The following is a 19146-nucleotide window of genomic DNA, read 5'->3' on the forward strand; positions in this document are numbered from 1 at the left end:
CCTGATTGTATCCAGTTCCCTGAAATTGTGCGAATGGAGATTTGTTGTAGCAATTCCCCTGCAAAAGCAGGGACCCCACACAGGCTACCCTTTCGGATGGGCTTGCATCTGTGGTTAAGTGGAGAACTGGCTCCGTGGTCCAAGGAACGCCTCTTTCTACATTTTTTGATCCATCCACCACCCCAAGGAATCTAGGGTCTGGGAAGATAGAGAGAAGGGAGACTTCGTCCCAATCCTGCAGGATCTGAAGAAGCCTTGAATGCTACTGGGCCCATTCCACCCCTGGAATAGTGGCTGTCATGAGACCCAGTACCAACATGGGCTCTGACAGATGAGTGAAGAAGCTGGACTTTTGATCTGATTAGTAAAGCTTTTTGCAGGGGTAGCAGGCACTTCTGGGAACTGGATTCCAAAATCATTCCTAGGAAACTGCTCTCTGGCTTGGGTATAAACTGGGTTTTTCTAGTTTTATCTCCCATCCCAGCTTTTCTAGACTTCCCTCAACCAGGCAATCTGGGCTGTCATTGTGGACTCAAGGAAACAGAATTACCGGTAAGTCTAATTACGGTTTTTCCATTTCGTCCACCATGACAGCTCTACCAGATTACTTAATAGGGTGGGCAACTGCTTGCAGAACCTTCTGACCGAAGGTTAAGTCAACAGAAGCAGAAATATTAATGCGGTAATGTCCGAAAGGTATTTATACTTGACCAGGTGGGCGCTTTACAAATTTTGTCGGAGACACCCCCTTTTTCTGCCCACAAAGAAGCCATAGCTCTTGTAGAGTGGGCTCTTATATTTGTAGGGCTGTTTAGACCTGATATTTGATAGCAACAAGCAATAGTAGATTTAATCCATCATCCAATGGATGCTTTTTTTCCCCCTTGCTTGAACCTGCGTATTGAACAAGAAGATTGTCTTCCTTCCCAAATTCCTTTGTTGCTGCTAGACACTGTATGATAGTATCCCAAACATCCAGGAGCTGGAACTGATCGTGTGATGGATCTGATAAATCCCTGGGAAAAGATGGAAGGACAATTTCCTGATCTCTTAGAAAGTCCGATACGACCTTCGGCAAGAAACCAGGATCCAAACGTAATACTATTCTATCTGGAAAGACAGTGAGGTATGGTTCACGGCAGGATAGCGCCTGGATCTCGCCCAACCATCTAGCCGAAGTTATGGCTACTAGGAAGGCTGCTTTTAATGACAGGTGTTTAAGTGAAATATCCTGAATAGGAAAAAAAAATTAAAAATTGAGATTTTTGTAAGTCCTTTCAGGACCAAGTTCAAGTCCCATTGAGGAGTCCTCAATGGGCCTTAAAGAGGACCTTTCACTAGAATAAAACAATCTAAACTATACAGACATGGAGAGCAGCGCCCAGGGATCTCCCTGCACTTACGGTTATACCTGGGCGCCGCGCCGTTCTGCCGGTATAGCCTCCGGTATCTTCATAGGTTAGGCTCCACCCAGTGAAACCTGCCAGCATCTCCTCCCATGCTGTAGCACTGGCCAATCGCAGCGCTCAGCTCATAGCCTGAGAGGCTTTTTTCTCTCTCAGGCTATGAGCTGAGCACTGCGATTGGCCAGCGCTACAGCATGGGAGAAGGAGATGCCAGCAGGTTCCCCTGGGTGGAGCCCAACTATGAAGATACCGGAGCCTATACCGGGAGAGCGGAGCGGCGCCCAGGTATAACAGTAGGTGCAGGTGCGCTCTCCGTGTCTGTATAGTTAGTTTAGATGTTTTATTCTAGTGAAAGGTCCTCTTTAACCTAGAGGCAGCTCTTATAAAACCTCCTTATCCACTTATGGCTGGCCACGTCTGTATCATAGCATGCCCCCAAGGCTGAGACCTGCACTTTAAGTGTACTTCGTGTCAGGCCCAGATCCTATCCCTTTTGAAGAAAATAAAGTATTTTCTCAATGCTTTGGGCAGAATCTACAGGAGGGTTCTGGCCTAGCCAGCTATAATACTTCTTCCAGATTTTAAGCTATATCGCAGAGGTGAATTTTTTCCTGCTAGATTTGAGGGCATTTATAACCGTTTCAGACAGCCCTCTGCTTTTTAAGACCTCATGCTCAGGATCCAGGCTGATAATTTGAACCGTCCTGGATTCTGAAGAAAGATTGGACCCCGAGAAAGGATGTTCCCCAGTGGGGGAATTTTCCAGGGTTCTTCCAGAGCTAGTTCCTTTAAGTACTGGGAACCAATTTCTTTTTGTCCAGTATGGAACCACTAGGATTACTGTTACTGGGTCCGATCTTATTTTTTGCAGTACTCTGGGTACTAGCACTCAAGGGGGAAAGGCATAGGCTAGATCCCAAGTCCACCTAATTGAGAATGCATCCAATGCCCAAATGTTCTCCCTGGGGTTTAGGGAGCAGAAAGGATGAACTTTTGCATTTTACTTTGACGCAAACAGGTCTATCTGGGGGGTCCCCCATTTCCTGGTGATCTGATGGAATACCTCTGAGTTTAGGGCCCATTCTCCTGGATCTATGGTCTTCCTGCTGAGGAAGTCCGCCTGTATAATTTTCTGTACCTTTTAAATGGATAGCTGTGATGGATGGAACATTTCTTTCTGCCCAGAAGAATATTTTTTCTGCAAGATCTTTTAAGCCTGGGGATCCTGTGCCCCCCTGATGTTTTAAATATGCGACTGCTGTTACGTTTGTCTGAAAGAATTAGGTGTCTTCCGGATACCTTGTCCTGTGACGCCTTCAGAACCTCCCAGATAGCCCTCAGTTCTATGTGGTTTGATGATTTAATTTTTATGTTGACCGACCAAGTGCCCTGGTAGATTAGTGAGCCTACCTTTGCTCCCCATCCTGTGCCACTTTCATCTGTATATATTTGCATTTCTGGATTTTTTATACAGGGTACACCTCTTAGCAAGTTTTTGTTTTCCGTCCACCAGTTCAAATCTGATCTTACGCGGTCGGGGATGGAGATTCTTTTTTCTAGAGGACTGCCTCTTGTCCAAATTCTTTAGGATCCAAGACTGGGCTACCCTGGTATGAGCTTGGGACCAGGATACTGCGGTTATACAGGAGGTCATCATTCCCAAGAGGCTGATCGCACTGCGGATGGAGCACTGAGACTGGCGTTAAAATCCTTTATAGGCAAAACAAAAAGGTTCCATTTTCTCCTGAGGGAGGGATGTTATCTGGGAAACTGAATCCAGAATCACTCCCAAAAAATGTCATTCTGGTGGATGGAACTGTGCAGGATTTCTTTAGGTTTATTATCCAGCCAAGTCTGAGAACCTGCATATTAGGTCGTTGGTAAGGCTGGTTGTCTACCCCAGAACTAGGAAATAGTCTAGGTACGGAAATACTTTTATTCCTTCTGCTCTGAGGGGGATATCATTTCCACTAAGAGCTTAGGGAATACCCTTGGAGCAGAGGAAATTCCAAAGGGTAACGCAGTGAACTGGAAGTGCTTTACTCCTCCCGAGTTGTCTACTAGGGCAAATCTGAGGTTTTGATCAAAGGAATGATGGTTGCTATTTATTCCATCTTGAATTTTCTGTATGTGACAGCTTTGTTTAGTCCCTTTAGATTTATAATAGTGCAGAAGGAACAGTCTGGTTTCTGAACCAGGAATAAATTTAAGTAGTAACCCCTTCCTATTTCCGCACTGGGGACTTTTGCCACCACTCCTGAATCTAAGTTTTAGGACCCACTGCCAGATATTTTCTAGAGTCTTTTGGCTGTGAGATGTTAATCTTAACTTTTTTAGAGGGAGTTGGTAGCCATTTCCTAAGATGTCTAAGGCCCTCGGATTTTTGGTCACGGTTTCCCAACGGGACAGAAAATTCCTCAGTCTCCCCCCTACTCTGGCGTCATTGCTTATTTGCTTGCTTATTCTGCGGGGTTGAAAAGGAATGCTCTGCCTTTTTCCCCCCTTTCTGGTAACACCACCTACCCGACTTCCCTTTGCCCCTATAGGATCTAGTCTGGGTATTAAAGGAAGGAAAGGGCTTCTTTTTACTTTCTTCCGGAAACCCTTTTTTTGTCTGCTGCTTTTTCAAGGATGGAGTCTAGCATGGGTCCAAAAATGTATTCCCAGGAAAAACGATAGAACATAGAACCTCAAAAGGCAAGCTATCCCCTCCCCATGCTTTCACCCACAATGCCCTTCTAGCTAAATTGGAGAGAGCAGCATCCTTGGTGGCGAACCTCAGACTCAGGTGAGGCATCCGCCAAGAATGCAGCGGCTGATTTAAGGAGTGAAATAGAGTTTAATATTTCCTCTCTTGGGTTTTATTTTTAATATGGTTTTCCAACTCATTAAGCCTGAAATACATGGACCTAGCTACCGACATCGCAGCCATGTTTGTTTTTATACCAAACATAGACGCCTCCCAGGATCTTTTTAGAAGCGAGTCGGGCTTCCTTTTCATTTGGTCTTGTAATTGTGACGAGTCCTCAAATGGGAGGGAGGTATTTTTGACTACCTTTGCCACCTGGACGTACATTTTTGGGGTGTCATTAAACAATTTAACATCAGCCGTATCAAATAGCCTATTCCTGAATTCCTTGGATACCCCCAGGATTCGTCCATTCATCCAGGATCATATCTTTTATGTTTTCGTTCACTGGAAATACTTTTTTGGCTCTAAGTCCCACGGACATTTCATCCTAGACAGATCGTGGTTTTGCACCTCCTCAATGCCCATGGTTGCTCTGACAGCGCCCAATAATTCCTCCATGTCCTCAGATGAGAAGAAGTATTTCTTACTATATTCCACAATTTCTCCCTCAGACAGAGCGTCAATATCTACATTCTGTCAGAGAGGATGGAACAGACCTGAGGTTTTTTTTTTCGGTGGTGTTGGAGGGACAGATCTGAGAGAGGCAAGGGAGGACTTTATTTTGCTCTGAATCAAGGATTTGACTTCCATGAGTATGGATGGTTGCTCCTCCTTTACAAGATCATTGATGCAAACTGAGTCTTTTTGCGATTTTCTGGAGGCCTCTTGCTACAAGTCGCACCCCTAGGGACTTTAGTTTTAGTTCTGGGCTCTTTTACTCCCTATAAGAGAGGAGTAACCAGGTATCAATAGACAAGTATAGCAGGTCAGTATGATACACCATTTTTTTCTCCCCACAGGGGAACTCACGGTTGGAGTAGCCGAGGGGGCTTCAGAAGATTACATCTGGACTACAGGGGCATCAGGAACAGACATCTGGAGCTTGGAGACACTCAGAGGGAGGCCCAGTCGTGTTCCACCGCATCTTCTAAATGCCCAGAGCGGCATCTGACGTCATCGCAGTGCGCGTGTGGTCCAAGCTCCGCCCCTTCAGCCTCCTGCCAGTCTGAAGCAGAGTGCAGCACTAAGGCTTTTCTACAGGGAGTCAGCATGCGGCGCGGGGTCAGCTTCCTCAATGTAGGGAAGGGGGACCCGACACTATGAGGAGAGATACAGGCCCCTGCTGACAGGGACGAGATGCAGCTCCATTGTCATCCTCTGCCCAGCTTTGGACTCAACCGCAGGAAGGCAGAGGGAAGGGACAGAGATCCCTAAGGTATTTAAAATAAAAAAAAATAAAAAAAAAGTCTTCACCTCCACCAGGAGGACTCTCTGTGATGTGCCCCTGTAGGGACAAGAAACACTGTGGGTGGTGGCCTTTTAAACTGTGTTCCTGCCCCTACAGAGGTCAATCTCATGGTAGAGCCGTCATGGTGGATGAAATGGAAAAAGTTGAATAAAACCTCTGTCAATTGCTGCTCTGGGACTCTTACCAACACCCTTTTTTCTATCAGGGGACAAAAAAAAAAAAATGATTATGGCAAATTGTTTTGTGGGATTTGAACAGTAATCTGTAATTACATATCTCCCTACTGGAAAAATTTAGCTTTAGGCCCTCCCCCATCACAGAATTTATCCAGGGGCTGTTAGAGATCGTCTGTCACTGAGCTGCAAAGAGACAGGCTACCCCCCACAGGTGCTCTGGCATCATTGGGACTGCTTTTTTGTGGCATCTGACCCGGAAAAAAAGAAATCCCTTACTTACTTACCCAGACCTGCAAATTGTTTTGCTCTCTCCTTCCCCTTAAAGACCCCCTTATTAAATCTGGGACGGAAAGACTTTCTGGGTGCCTGACTAAGAGGGAAAGCCCCTCTTGTCAGAGGCCTTTTCTAGTAAATAGTCAAGGGCAGGCCCAAACAAAAACTCTCCCTGACAAGCACAAAAGTTTAACCTTAGAACTAGCATCCCTATTCCAGCCTTTTAACCAAATAGCCCGCCGGGCAGAGTTGGATAAGGCGGAAGCCCTAGCAGAAAATCTTAAGGTATCCGCAGAAGCGTTGGCTAAGAAATCCAAGGCATTTTATATAGTAGGGAAGGAAGAAAGTAACTAACTGTTCCCTAGGGGTACCCCCTTCAATGTGGGCCTCTAATTCCCCCATCCACACCTTTAGGGACCTGGCAACAGACAGTGAAAATAGCAGGTTTAAAAGCCACTGCAAAGGCTTCAGAATTTTCTCTTTAAAAGGATAACTGATATTTTTACACCAAATTCAATTTTCAAATATGTAGTTGCTGATGAGGTGATAATCCCTAATTATTTTGCTCATACCCCCATGTTGAATTACATTCCGTCCATAGCAACTGCTTCCCCAGACTTCATTCTGACTCTTCTAAAAGATGGCCACTGATGACCTCAACCTGAGACCAAGACCGCCTTTCCCTCAGTACCCAAAATTTATTCTGCTCATCTCTGGAACGCGCAGCCTCACCTCAACCAGTTGGTGTTCTCCACACTTAAACACACCATCTTCCTCTTGAGACCGCTATAATACTCTGTAGAACAGTATTTCAAGCTCTCTATGCAGCATGTAACTTATGCAGTCCGACGGGAGCGCTCACTACTACGTCCTCCGTCTTTTATATAAAGAAGATAGGAGACCTAACAACGCTCTTATAGCGGCACCGCAGAATTGCCAGGGGGAGGACCAAACATGCAGGAATTACTAGGTAATTCAATACCTAGCCAAAAGGGAACGAATGTAAACTTAAAGGGTTGTCAGAGTTATGAAAAAAAAAAAAAAAAAAAAAAAAAAAAAAAAAAAAAAAAATTTATATATATATATATATATATATATATATATATATATATATATATATATATATATATATATATATATATATCTCTGAAAATCTGATATATAACTGAGCTAAGCAAGTTTTATGCAAAAAATAAAATATATATTTCCTCATTTCCCTGGTTCTTTTATGGCCCTTTGTTTACATGCAATAAAAACAAAAACAATCTCTGCCCCTCCCCCTGCTCTGCTAAGGGAGAGAATACAAGAGCTGCCCTGAGTGACATGTCTGCCTGCTGGGAGACTCTGCAGCATGTTGTAAGTGTAGAACACCAAGCCCCAGCTGTATAATGACACTGCTAATACACACAGGATCTTTCCCCTACCTTCTTGTGCAATGCTCTCTAGTATATCAGCTCCAGTGCCCAGCATTGTCTCCTCACTGCCTGCAAAGCTGTGCAGCTGAAGGGGTTAAGAATCCTAGCAGAGTAGACGGCAGTGAAAGGGGGAGTGGCCAGCACAGTGACGTCTTGTAAATGACCTTTATCAGAGCAGGGAGAGAAGCTGACATCACAGGTCATGTGACCTTCAGTAAAATCTGAGAAACCAGCCCCTGGAGATAAAGAGTTAATTGGAAAGCTGTTACATTTGCTTAGTTAGGAACCTAGAAAGAACAAAAACAAAAAAATATATAACTCGGATAACCCCTTTAATGAGACAGATCCAATTACCTAAAAAACACAAAAAAAAAAAACACACACCTCTGCCCTCCTGTCCAGTGGGCCCTTGAGCGAACCCATATACTCAAAGGGGCTTTTCTGTACATTTTACTGGGGCATCAAGCTTTGGGGCTCTATCCCAAGAAGCAGACAACTCCTCAAATGGATACTTCCGCTTCACCGAAGGAGGAACAAAAAGCTTCCTATCTGGTCTTTTCCATTCTCTGGCAATCACCCCGGAATGTTCTTATGCACAAACACCTTTCTCTTCTTGGGGCCCAAACCTTCAGAGTCCTGGACTCTGCTGTGGCTTCTGATCATCCAACCCAATAGTAGCCCTTTACTAGGGAGTTAGTGTTCTCCACATGAAATAGTGGTCTCCCTGCGGCCTCATCCTCAGAAGACTCATCTGATGACCCCCGCTCTCATTCTTCCAGACCAGAAAGTATAAGCACTGTCACACTCGAGCGGGAGTCCTTCGCAGCAGAAGTACTGGGACAGTGCTTTATGAAATTGCTAACCGACTCTCAGACCTCTTCATGCATCATCCGTTTAAGGCCCCATGCACACGACCGTGTTTCACAGCCGTGTGCGGGCCGTGGAACCGCGGCCTGGATCCCTTTTGAGAGCAGGAGCGCACGGCGTCACTGGTTGCTATGACGCCGTGCGCTCCCTGCTGCCGCCGCAATACAGTAATACACTGGTATGATCTATACCAGTGTATTACTGTACTGTGCCGGCAGCAGGGAGCGCACGGCGTCATAGCAACCAGTGACGCCGTGCGCTCCTGCTCTCAGGAGGGATCCAGGCTGTGGTTCCACGGCCCGCACACGGCTGTGAAACACGGCCGTGTGCATGGGGCCTAATGCTGCCCATAAAAGACAGAGCTTCCTTCTCCATTAATTTGCTGATACACTCTTGACATAGGGGTTTTGCCCAGGCAGAAGGAAGTTTCTTCTTAGGCTACTTTCACACTCGAGTTTGGTCACATCATGGATCTGCACAGACGGATCGGTTTAGAAAATACAAACTTCTGCATCCGTTTGTATTATCTTTAACACTGCCAAGACGGATCAGTTTAGTCTTGAACACTATTAAAAGTCAATGGAGGACAGATTGCGGCAGTAAAAAACGGATCCAGAACGTTTGGCTCAGTTTCGTCAGACGGACACCAAAATGCTGTAGGCAGCATTTTGGTGTCCGCCTCCAAAGCAGAATGGTGACTGAACGGAGGCAAAATTATGCATTCTGAGCAGATCCTTTTCCATTAAGAATGCATTGGGGCAAAACTGATCCGTTTTGGACCGCTTGTGAGAGCCCTGAACGGATCTCACAAATGGAAAGCCAAAACACCAGTGTGAAAGTAGCCTTACCCACACCACATCCCCCTTTCATTTACTCTGGAGGGCCTTCCTAGAAGACTCCTTTGAAACCTAAGCAACAAGAAATGACCCCATGAGCATTAAGAAGAATATTTCATGCTGGGGTATAACCCCTCTTACCCCAACTTGGTACCAATGTATCATTGGTGGTCTCAGTGGGTTCAACATGCTGAACCTGCTCCATGTTTCATACAGCCAACACCAGCCTGAATGGAGCAAATGCCACGTTTTTCCACCCAGCATGGCAGTGAGCTGGCTGGGCTTTTCCCCTCGGCAAACGCTAGCCGGCATCCCTCCTCTTCTGGTCCGCAGCGTCCGCTTCCTCCCATCGCCGCAACCCGGAAGTAAAGGCTGAACAAACCGGCAGATTTATCACACGGGCTGGCGGCCGAACATGCGATCACGGCTGCAGAAGTTCGCAGGAGTCGGAAGGAGGACGGAAGGGTAAAGGATAGAGAAGGGAGCCCAGACTTCCTTTCCATTGATGTTCTTCCAGCGGATCAGATTCCCTCCTGCCCCTTAGGACAGGAAACAGAACGGGAGATACAAGGGATGATCCCTCCTTTAAAAGGCCGTTCTGGTTCCTGTCCTGAGGAGGTGGAGGCTGTCTCTCTAGGGGTGCTGTCATAGGCGAAAAAGGAGCTAATTTGCATGGTCGCTAATAAAACAGCCAAAGCAGGCATGCACCAGCCGCATAATACAGTTTGCTACTGCCAAGTATGGAGCAAGCTCAAGTTCATGAACCTGCTGCATACATTCCTCATGCACCTCAGACATACAGTTACATCCAGGAGCGAGAGAGGGTTAAAGAATTACTGCCTGACGGGCATACTAATTAGCCCATGCATTATAGGCAGATACTTATTACACCCATAATAAAAGCACTGCCAGCCTCCTAGTAATCATGTCATTGGAAGGACCAAAAAGAGCACACAGATGGAGCCCCATCAGACATAGCAGATGCCACGGTTACCATTTACCAAGGCAGCTTTGTTGGTCTCCAGTCAGTGACTGATGCCCAAGACTATTTAGCAACAGTCTGAGCACTGGGAGTCTTCAAAGAATTCTGCTCTCTTCTTATGAAGCGCTGCTGTAAAAAGGCAGCATATCGGAAGACGTTCTTCGATTGGCCAACACAAAAACACTATATGGCATTCAATAAGGGATTAAAAGGGTTGTCCAAGTTATATTTACTGATGACCCCCGCCGATCAGCTGTTTGAAGAGAAGGCGCGCACCGTGCCAGCACCGCCTCCGTTACATCTGCAGCAGTGAGCAGGTGTAATTACACCCAAGCCACCCCATTCACTTCAATGGTACGGATCGCTTCTATAAAAAGGTGTATATGAGCGATCCGTACCACCGAAATAAATGGGACGGCTTGGGTGTAATTACACCTGCTCACTGCTGCAGATGCAACGGCGAGAAGGTAAACAGTGAAGAGGAGGCAGCGCTGGCTCGGCGCACGCCTTCTCTTCAAACAGCTGATCGGCGGGGCTGCCAAGTGTCGGACCCCAGACGATCTGAGGATAAGTCATCAATAAATATAACTTTGTCAACCCCTTTAAGGCTAAATAAATATAATCTTTCGATTAACTTTATCCAATTTTGAGGGAGGAAAGCATCTCCACCATACTGCAAATAGTTTATGCTGATAACTGATACATGACCAAATAGGCTAATACCTGTGGCACCTGAAGGCGCTTTGTTATGGCAATTCATCAGCACCTCAGACAGAGCTGACCCCTTCTGTTCTTTCAGGAATTCCCATAGATTTCAGACTAACAGAATATGGGAGGAAACGCACATGGCAAACAGCATACCCAGTCAGCAAACTGAAGCGAGACTTGGAGACAAATGGACTCACAATCAGCACTCCAACATAATCCACCAGGCAAGGCTAGATGAGAACTAAACCCAGACTCAAATGCAAGGCCGCATAGAAGCAAGCAGACTCCTGCTTTGTGTAACAATAGTCCGATTTTTTTGATCTTTACATACATTAATAGACATATGAAGGTGGGTTTTCAAAAGAAGACGACCCCTTTGAATGTTACTTGTTCAGTCGGCATAGCTTTTCTGCACTGTACCTGATTTGTACCATCGCGTAAAATAACGATCAACCACAGAAGGAAATTGTTGGGGTGCTTCAGCCATATAAAGATCAATGATAAAGCAGTAGTTTCACTCTTGATGCCTAAAAAAAAAAAATATATATTATATTAGATAATAATAATAATAATAATAATAATAATAATTTCACACTTATGTTGTGAGGTTGAAACACCGTATCAGTCTCTCTGGTGTTATCCGGAAAAAAACGGATCTGGTATTTTTTTTTTTGCATTTTAAAGAGGTCTGTGCATGGAAAACCGGATCCATTTTGCCAGAACACTTGGTGCCAGATCCAGCATTAATGCATTTCAATGGAAAATAATGCCAGATCCGGCATTCCAGCAAGTGTTCTGGAATTTTGGACGGAGAAAATACTGCGGCATGCAATTGTGAAAGTATCCTAAGAGAAGTACCGCTGCACACTCAGGGTTAACAAGCAAGTAAAAATTCTTTATTGTGACATATCCTCCAGTAAATACATCAGTAGATTAGTAAGGATATCAATTAACGTGACTTCAAGTCTTGATGTTTCGGTCAATTCAGACCTTCGCCACATATGACAGTAACGAGAAAGGGAACAGAATCCATTAGTTAGTAGACTAGGTAAGCGGTCCGGTAGAGTGGAGTCCGATATGTAACAGTATGGGAGATATGGCTGTAACACAAAGTGGCCATAGAGATCAGAACTATGGTGCCAGACCTGGGCTGAAAGAGGCTAGTGATGGAATGGTACAAAATGTAAGGAAGTAAGGTGGAGGGGAATATTAGGTGTCACTAGGTAGTGATGCAAAGAGCCCAGACCGAAGCAAACTAGAGGGAAGAGAAACTTGTCAAAAAGAGTATAATATTAAGATGCTGCCTTGTGGGGTGTGGCGGTAATCTGGAGGCAACCCCGGCAGGAAGGACTTACCAGAGGAGAGTCACGAGACAGCATGGAGGACCCCGTGGGACAGCGTGAACGCGCAGCGGGGGAGCGACGTCTAAGTAGGGGCAGTGCGCCTGTGCGGCGCGTGAAGTCACGCGAGAACTCGCAGACTACGGCCTCATGTAAGATAGGTGGAGCGCGAGATCAAGCAAAGCGTGATGCGGCCATGTTGGATGTGGGATAAGGGAAGAGAATCGGTTATAGAGTGAATGGGGAAAGAAAGAGAAAAACGGAGGATAACATGGGAGTAGATGTGTGTGGTCAAGTGTGCAAACAAGGGGGAGTAGGGGAAAGCAAGTGGAATGAGGGTGTAGTGGGAGGAGTGCAGAATATGTGTAAATAAGAGAAAAGAAGAGGGGAGGAAATGGAAAAAGAAAGAAAAAAAAAGATGAAAAGAAAACTAATAAAAAATAGAGAAAATTGAAAAATAAAAACCGTACAAATAATAAAGATTAAATAAAATAAAAAAATTGTAGAGGAAAAGAGGGGAATAGAGTGAAAAAAATTGAATGAATGGATTTATGGCAAAAGTGAAGAAAAGAGGAAAGGCGCGATGTGTGATGAAGTAAGGTGAGGCGTGTGTGTGTTAGTGCGTGTGATCTGTGGGAGAAAGCGAAGAGAGGCCGGTCTGGGGTGCATACTACCTCAGGAATCCACCGGAGGATCAATGGGTCTGGAAAGTAAAACGGAAAAATTAAGTCACAGAGAACAAAACTAGTAGACTGCTCATGTGTTATTAAATATATGGATTAAAGTCCCGATTGAGGCCTTTGGGATGTAGGCTCTGTGTGTAGATCCAGTATGCTGTGCGTTCTTTCAGTAGGTGTAAGTGATTACCACCGCGTCGTGGGCATTGCACTTTTTCAATGATCTTAAGCTGTGCAATGCTGTGGGGGGCTTTGTTGAAATTATCAGGAATTGGTAACCAGTTCTTCTTACATCTGATAGTGGACTTGTGGCTTGTGATAAGATCCCATATAGGTCGTGTGGTTTCACCCACATAAAGGAGTCCGCAAAGGACATTTGATGAGATAAATGACAGAAAGGATCTGCCCGTGTGTGTATGTGTGACACGGTCACCCTTTATTACATTGGAGCAACAGCTGCAGTGTAAGCAAGGGACAGTGCCATGGCGTTGAGTCTTAAGGAAAGTTTGTCTAGGTTGGAACATTCGGCTCCCTATGTCAGCTTTGATGAGTTTGTCTTTGAGGTTGGTAGGTCTTTTCAAGCACATTAATGGTGGGGTTTAAAAAGATTGTATCGTGGGGTAGGCATTTTTTAGGAGGGGCCAATGATTTTGGATTATATGTTGAATTTTAGGCATGAGGGGATGGTAAGTATGAACGAAAGGAACCCATTCAGGGGTTTCTTTGATTGATTTTGTGGAGGTAGGTGTGCAAGACATTTCTTTATCAAGTAATTTTTTTGAGTAGCCTCTTTCAGTGAATTTAGAGGCCATAGTTTAGAGTTGTGCCTGTCGGGCCTATGGGTCAGAAACGATGCGTTTAAGGCGGTGAAATTGGGTTTGTGGGAGAGAGTTTTTTGTTGCAGATGGATGGCAACTAGAGTAGTAGAGGAGGTCATGGCGGTCAGTCTGTTTTGTATAGAGGTCAGTATTGATGTTGCCCATGTCGTCCGTAAAAAAATTTGTATCAAGGAACTTAATGGAGTGGGGATAATACTTCTAAGTAAATTGTAGTTCTGGTCTGGGACTGTTAAGTAAACCTGTTAATTCAGATAAAGAGGTTTGGGAGCCATGCCATATACAAAATATGTCGATGAATCTGAAACAGCATGTGACATAATGAGATCAAGGGGGTATATGTAAAATTCTTCAAAATGGGCCATGTAGCCATTAGCTTAAGGCAGAGCCACGTTCGCACCAATGGCGGTCCTGCACATCTGCAAGTAGAAAGTGTCTACGTAAAGGAAGAAATTGTCCCTCAGGACAATGTTGAGTAATTCAAGTACCAGTTGAATGGTATTGAGGTCACGGGTGGACTGTTCTAGAAGGGATTCTATGGCTAGGATACCTTTGTTCTATGCTGGTGTAGAGGCTATTTATGTCAAAAGTGACCAGGATGCTGTCTGGCGCAATTGGTGAAATGTCTCAAAATTTTATTAGGAAATCATTTGTATCTAAAATATATTATTTCAAAAGCTTGTGAGACCTGTAGAGTTTCATTATTTCATTCTTTGAGAAGTAGAAACGCACGCTGCAACAACCCTTCCCCCCCCCCCTCGGCCTTTCCCTTCCTCCCTCCCTCCCTTTTTCCTGTTATATATAATGTACTTTCGACAGCACAATTCTTATACATTGGTTTATCAGCTCTATACTTGGATTTAACAGTGATATAGCTACCTTGTATTGTATAAGATGTCATTATCACCTTTATTGTCATTCATACAATGATCTTTAACACTTTTTGTACTTATGAGATAAATACGTACAATAAAATTTGTTTAAACATAAAATATATTATTTCACTTTCCGGGTGAGGGGGGAACAATTTTCTCAAGGAAGATTGAAATTGGTGCTAGAATGGAGTCGGTGGATGAGACTATAGGGCGACCTAGTGGTTTGTGTAAAGATTTGTGTATTTTAGAATGTACAGTACAGACCAAAAGTTTGGACACACCTTCTCATTCAAATAGTTTTCTTTATTTTCATGACTATGAAAATTGTAGATTCACAGTGAAGGCATCAAAACTATGAATTAACACATGTGGAATTATATACATAACAAAAAAGTGTGACACAACTGAAAATATGTCATATTCTAGGTTCTTCAAAGTAGCCACCTTTTGCTTTGATTACTGCTTTGCACACTCTTGGCATTCTCTTGATGAGCTTCAAGAGGTAGTCACCTGAAATGGTCTTCCAACAGTCTTGAAGGAGTTCCTAGAGATGCTTAGCACTTGTTGGCCCTTTTGCCTTCACTCTGCGGTCCAGCTCACTCCAAACCATCTTGATTGGGTTCAGGTACGGTGACTGTGGAGGCCAGGTCATCTGGCGCAGCACCTCATCACTCTCCTTCATGGTCAAATAGCCCTTACACAGCCTGGAGGTGTGTTTGGGTCATTGTCCTGTTGAAAAATAAATTATGGTCTAACTAAACGCAAACCGGATGGAATAGCATGCCGCTGCAAGATGCTGTGGTAGCCACGCTGGTTCAGTATGCCTTCAATTTTGAATAAATCCCCAACAGTGTCACCAGCAAAGCACCCCCACACCATCACACCTCCTCCTCCATGCTTCACAATGGGAACCAGGCATGTAGAGTCCATCCGTTCACCTTTTCTGCGTCGCACAAAGACACAGTGGTTGGAACCAAAGATCTCAAATTTGGACTCATCAGACCAAAGCACAGATTTCCACTGGTCTAATGTCCATTCCTTGTGTTCTTTAGCCCAAACAAGTCTCTTCTGCTTGTTGCCTGTCCTTAGCAGTGGTTTCCTAGCAGATATTCTACCATGAAGGCCAAATTCACACAGTCTCCTCTTAACAGTTGTTCTAGAGATGTGTCTGCTGCTAGAACTCTGTGTGGCATTGACCTGGTCTCTAATCTGAGCTGCTGTTAACCTGCGATTTCTGAGGCTGGTGACTCGGATTAACTTATCCTCCGCAGCAGAGGTGACTCTTGGTCCTCCTTTCCTGGGGCGGTCCGCATGTGAGCCAGTTTCTTTGTAGCGCTTAATGGTTTTTGTGACTGCACTTGGGGACACTTTCAAAGTTTTCCCAATTTTTCGGACTGACTGACCTTCATTTCTTAAAGTAATGATGGCCACTCGTTTTTCTTTACTTAGCTGCTTTTTTCTTGCCATAATACTAATTCTAACAGTCTATTCAGCTGTGTATCCACCTGACTTCTCCACAACGCAACTGATGGTCCCAACCCCATTTATAAGGCAAGAAATCCCACTTATTAAACCTGACAGGGCACACCTGTGAAGTGAAAACCATTTCAGGTGACTACCTCTTGAAGCTAAGAGAATGCCAAGAGTGTGCAAAGCAGTAATCAAAGCAAAAGGTGGCTACTTTGAAGAACCTAGAATATGACATATTTGTTTCACACTTTTTTGGTATGTATATAATTCCACATGTGTTAATTCATAGTTTTGATGCCTTCAGTGTGAATCTACAATTTTCATAGTCATGAAAATAAAGAAAACTCTTTGAATGAGAAGGTGTGTACAAACTTTTGGTCTATACTGTATATGACAGGGGTTATAGGATAGTGATTGGTAAGAAAATCAGCAGTTTTTTTTTGTCTATGGTGCCACACGCAAGGTGTTTATCAAGAATGGCCTGTATTTTTGAGAAAGTAATCCTGTGTAGGTTCAGTCGTAAGGATGGTGTATGTTTTTGTGTTGACTAATTGGCGTTCTAATTCGTCCTTGTAGTCCCTTGTGTCTGAGAGGACAATTGCCCCACCCTTGTCTACCGGTATTATGGTAATCTCTCAATTACGTTGAAGACTCCTTACAGCCTGTTTTTCCTCCATTGTGAGGTTGTTCCGTGTGGGGTAACAGCCGTGTTTATAATCTGTGATAATTTTATTAAAGAGGACCTTTCATCTGTTTAGCCCTAGTCTAATTTTTATGTCTTAACTTATAGGGTGGCCTCCACTCATGTCATCGCACTTTTTTTTTTTTTTTTTCTCATTCTCCCTGGCTATGAGCGTTGGCATAGTCTTTGTGACTTTTAGGAACTTGTGATGTTTTCTTTTTTCTATGTTTTTCCGGAAGCCCATCAATGTTTTATCAAGCTTAGTTTTGGATTCAAGCCACTCGGTGTTTGAGAAAATGGATGTTAGTTGATGTTCTATTGCGATGATCTTGGCTTTCAGATCATTAGTTGTTTTCTGTAGAAAGTCAATTGTTAATATAATCAAATCAAGATAGCATTTGTTCAAAATGTTCTGGAACTTGCTGCAATAATCTAGATGCGGGATGGCCAACTGGTGGCTCTCCAGCTGTTGTAAAACTACAACTCTCACCATGCTTTGCTGTAGACTGATAGCTATAGGCAGTGTGGGCATGCTGGGAGTTGTAGTTTTGCAACAGCTGGAGAGCCTCAGGTTGGCCATCCCTGGTCTAGATCATCATGAAACAAAGTGGGTCTGAGGTTGCTTCTGAGACCACGTGGGATGCGGTTAAGCCTGTGGTATTCAGCTAAGGTTGCACTATGTAGTTCATGTGCGATTTGTCTTAGCACTCTTTTGTCGGGTATTTATTTCATATAAGATATGAAATCATAAAAAATTATGATTTCATATTTTTATGAAATATGAAAAATTTAATTGGCGGACATATAGACGCCAGTTCTTTTATTGATGAGATCTAAAGTTAATTTGTGCAGATAATGAAACAGGGTGCAATTAATTATATAAAATATAATTTATTACAAATAAATATAGTAAAAATGGCATACAAATTAATACAAGGACAATATCAAAATTGAAGATAAAAAGGATAAACACAGATTAATAAAGGAGGAATAACCGATCCACTGTGTCCTTATGACCAATCAAAGATATATATATATTAATATGATATTATACCCCACTTGGCAATCAGACTATGGAAATATAATTTCCCAGAGTTTTTCCTCTACTCAGACAATGTCTAATCTCCCATTAGCAATATGCATCTTTGCTAAGAGGACAACTAGCATTTAGGGAGGTGTTTAATACTATACGTTCCTATAGTATGGGAACTCTTGACTATATGCCGAGAGGAATATCTTATTAATACCAGAATCAGTAAGTATAAATATACATTACCGGGTCAAGGATGAACAGAGTTTCGGATGTGATCAGTTCTCAAAAACATTTCCAGTATACAAAAATTAATCCAAGTTTCTTTGTGATAAATCCTTCTTATGGCCAATGTTTCTTTGTAGCAAGATTTTCTTGTGTTGTAGTTGTATTTTAGTTGTTGAAGTCCTTTAGTTGCAGAGGTTTTAGCTGAAGTTTTTTTAGTTGAAGTCCTGACTAACCTCTTACATGCATACTTTATACCCCATGTTATCTAAAAACTCATCCCCTTCTAGATTAGGGATTTCCAATCAGATAATGTGGGTGTGACGTATGTTAACCGCCTCCGGACCGCCTAACGCAGATGTGCGGTCCGGAGGCGGCAGCGCTGCGCAGAGTCATGCATATATGCGTCATCTCGCAAGACGCGAGATGACGCGCTTTGCCGGCCCGCGCATGCGCAGTTCGGGCCGGCATTTCGTCAAGGGGGGTCGCGTCATCAGCTTGCCAGCCAATGATCGCGGCTGGCAAGCTGATGATTTAAAAAAAAAAAAAAATCAAGTGCCAGATAACAGATCATATTAGTAAATATGATCTGTTATATGGCTGCCCTGCTCCTCTGCTGGTCCTTTTCGTCGGTTGGATCCAGCAGAGGAGCAGGCTTCACAGTGAGTAGCACCAACAGTACACACTAGCCCCAGATCACCCCCCTGCACCCCAATTAACCCTTTGATCACCCCTTTGATCGCCCCTGTCAATCACTAGTGAAAGGAAAAAAGTGATCAGTGCAAACTGTCACTTTTTTTTTTCACTGGTGTTGACCGTTAGGTTTTAGGATAGTTTAGGCCCCTTGGTTAGGTAGTTTAGGGATCGGTTAGCACCCAGCCCACCGCACCGCAGTCACTGATTTGCTGATTAGCGTATCGCTAATCAGCATTTGTACTTTTATAGTATCTGGAAGTGATCAAAACTGATCACGGTCAGATCTATAATAGTATTAGTGTCAATTTAGTTCGCCCTCCACCCAAAACGCAGTGTTTGCCCGATCAGGCCTGATCGGTCGCCCACACGTGCGTTCGCCCACACCCGCCCCACCGCAGTGACAAAAAATTATTATTTTTTGATCACTGCACATTTACTTTACACACGCTGCGGCGATAAAAAAATCAGTTTTGATATTTTTTATCAACCGCA

At 43.9% G+C, this 19146-nt stretch overlaps 1 protein-coding gene across 3 annotated transcripts in view; it reads right to left on the minus strand.

Moving 5' to 3' along the window:
• ABITRAM (actin binding transcription modulator) overlaps positions 1-12272 on the minus strand; it is a 46360-nt gene extending 34088 nt beyond the window's left edge. For all 3 annotated transcript variants that reach the window (XM_044293172.1, XM_044293171.1, XM_044293170.1), the window contains exons 1-2: positions 12179-12272; positions 11244-11350 (exon numbers count right to left, since the gene is read on the minus strand). In XM_044293172.1, coding sequence (XP_044149107.1) covers positions 11244-11310 — 67 coding nt within the window. In that variant the 5' untranslated portion in view covers positions 11311-11350; positions 12179-12272. The remainder of the gene's footprint in view (positions 1-11243; positions 11351-12178) is intronic.
• Positions 12273-19146: the final 6874 nt, after the last annotated feature.

This window comes from Bufo gargarizans, chromosome 5, assembly GCF_014858855.1.
Source record: "Bufo gargarizans isolate SCDJY-AF-19 chromosome 5, ASM1485885v1, whole genome shotgun sequence".
Taxonomy (NCBI): Eukaryota; Metazoa; Chordata; class Amphibia; order Anura; family Bufonidae; genus Bufo; species Bufo gargarizans.